General features: G+C 42.1%; 1 protein-coding gene across 1 annotated transcript in view; it reads right to left on the bottom strand.

The window, feature by feature from the left end:
• The window catches only part of ZCCHC17 (zinc finger CCHC-type containing 17), a 14,332-nt gene extending 12,741 nt beyond the window's left edge, over positions 1 to 1,591 (bottom strand). Inside the window, exons 1-2 of the mRNA XM_029964595.1 lie at positions 1,473 to 1,591; positions 376 to 467 (exon numbers count right to left, since the gene is read on the bottom strand). Coding sequence (XP_029820455.1) covers positions 376 to 467; positions 1,473 to 1,505 — 125 coding nt within the window. The 5' untranslated portion in view covers positions 1,506 to 1,591. The remainder of the gene's footprint in view (positions 1 to 375; positions 468 to 1,472) is intronic.
• Between the last annotated feature and the right edge of the window lie 158 nt (positions 1,592 to 1,749).

Here is a 1,749-nt window from a genome sequence, read left to right as displayed (position 1 = left end):
TGTTAACAGACTATTATGTGTCATCAACTCCTTCTGAGACAAACTGAGCCCTCTCTGCACAAAGCAAAAACCCAGGGAGCTGCAGTTACATCCTTCATGTAAAATCTTTATTTTGGCTGTGAACACACACATAAAGACAATTGCCCCAGGTGGAAAAGAAAAGAACCACAGAATGGTTTGGGTTGGAAATCCAACCTGGCCTTGGACACTTCCAGGGATCCAGGGGCAGCCACAGCTTCTCTGGACACCCTGTGCCAGGGCCTGCCCACCCTCACACACAACAATTCCTTCCCACTATCCCATCTATCCCTGCCCTCTGGCACTGGGAAGCCATTCCCTGTGACCTGTTTTACTCTGCTCAGTGGATTTACCTACTCAAGGGCAACGTTGTTGGGATCGAGGTCTTTTCCCGTGCCTTGGTTAACAACCTTCATGGAGAGGGAGAGCTTCAGTTTGTCATCCTTCATCTGAAACAGAGACGTGGAATGAGCATAATTAATGACTAGGATGTTAATTAATATACTGGGTCTGGTTAATTAATGGTCTGTAGTTCTGCAGGCCTACAGGGAAAAAGGGAAACTTGGACAGCCAAAAGCAGCACCACAAGGATATGACACGAAAGGGCTTTTGTTCTGGTAATTTTTAGCTGTAATTAGCATATTGTAGCTAATAAACCAACTATCTCAGGAACAAATAAAGGCTCAGGAATAATATAACTCACAACTGTAGGTTGTTTGAGTTTAACATTCTGTTTTCAGCATGACCAAACCCTGGAGCAGTAGAAGGAAGTGCCTGTTGGAGAGCTTTGCTGTAATTCCAAACCACCCACCCCAAGACAGTTCCCCCTGGACAAGTCCTTGGGCCAATGTGCATCCTTAAAAATAAAAGTTTATATTCTTTTTCCTATTTTAATCCTCTCAGGAGACTAAAAATGTTTTCTGTGTCTCTATTAGGCACTATTCATTCCTGAATCCCCCAGCTCCTTGATTACTTTATCACTTTAGAAGCAAGAGCAAAAGTTGACATTTTGAGGGGTTTTTTTCTTACAACCTTCTGCATTTTCCCCAATGCTGTTAATGAAAATACTCCTGTTTTGCTTATGTTTATTTGCAGGCAATCTAACAATCAAGTATTCCACTGTTTTCCTCTCCAACATGCTTCTAGAGCAAAGAGGCCAAGAACCCAACAACTGTGTTCTGGATAAAGCAAACAGTGGTTTAATAGAAATTTAGACAAATAAAATTTAAAATAATTAAAATTAAAAAAAGTACACCACAGGTGGCTAAAAAGAATCTGTGAAGTCCTTCATGTAGCTTTTATACAGTATGTAAGGAAAAACAAATTTCTTAACCTGTTCCCCTTATCTCAGACAAAATTATGACCTTGTTTTGTACATCAACCTCACTGTCTCATTTCAGGGAAAAATAAAAGCATTCAAGGCTAGATCCTGTGCAACTCTGTGAGTCTTCCACCTTGAAAATACAGTCAGTTTGCTTTGTTTCCATGGCTCAACAAAGCAAGAGTCTTCAGCCGGAGTTCTAAGGAATCTCTGACTGCAGATGACACGCCTTAATGCCACACCTCCTGCAGGAGGAAAGGGAAACATGGACTGCAGAGGGAAAGAAATGTGTGAGCTCTTATTTCAAAATGAACAAGCTGTTAGAGAACACTCAAGGGAGGGTTATGAAGATGGTGAAGGGTCTGCAGGGGCCATGAGGAGCAGCTGAGGGCACTTGGTGTGTGCAGCTG

The sequence above is a fragment of the Manacus vitellinus genome, unplaced genomic scaffold (assembly GCF_001715985.3).
Source record: "Manacus vitellinus isolate BGI_N305 unplaced genomic scaffold, ASM171598v3 scaffold_75_pilon, whole genome shotgun sequence".
NCBI classification, from domain to species: Eukaryota; Metazoa; Chordata; class Aves; order Passeriformes; family Pipridae; genus Manacus; species Manacus vitellinus.
The sequence above is the reverse complement of the archived record's forward strand: the minus strand, read 5'-3'. Positions and strand labels throughout refer to the sequence as shown.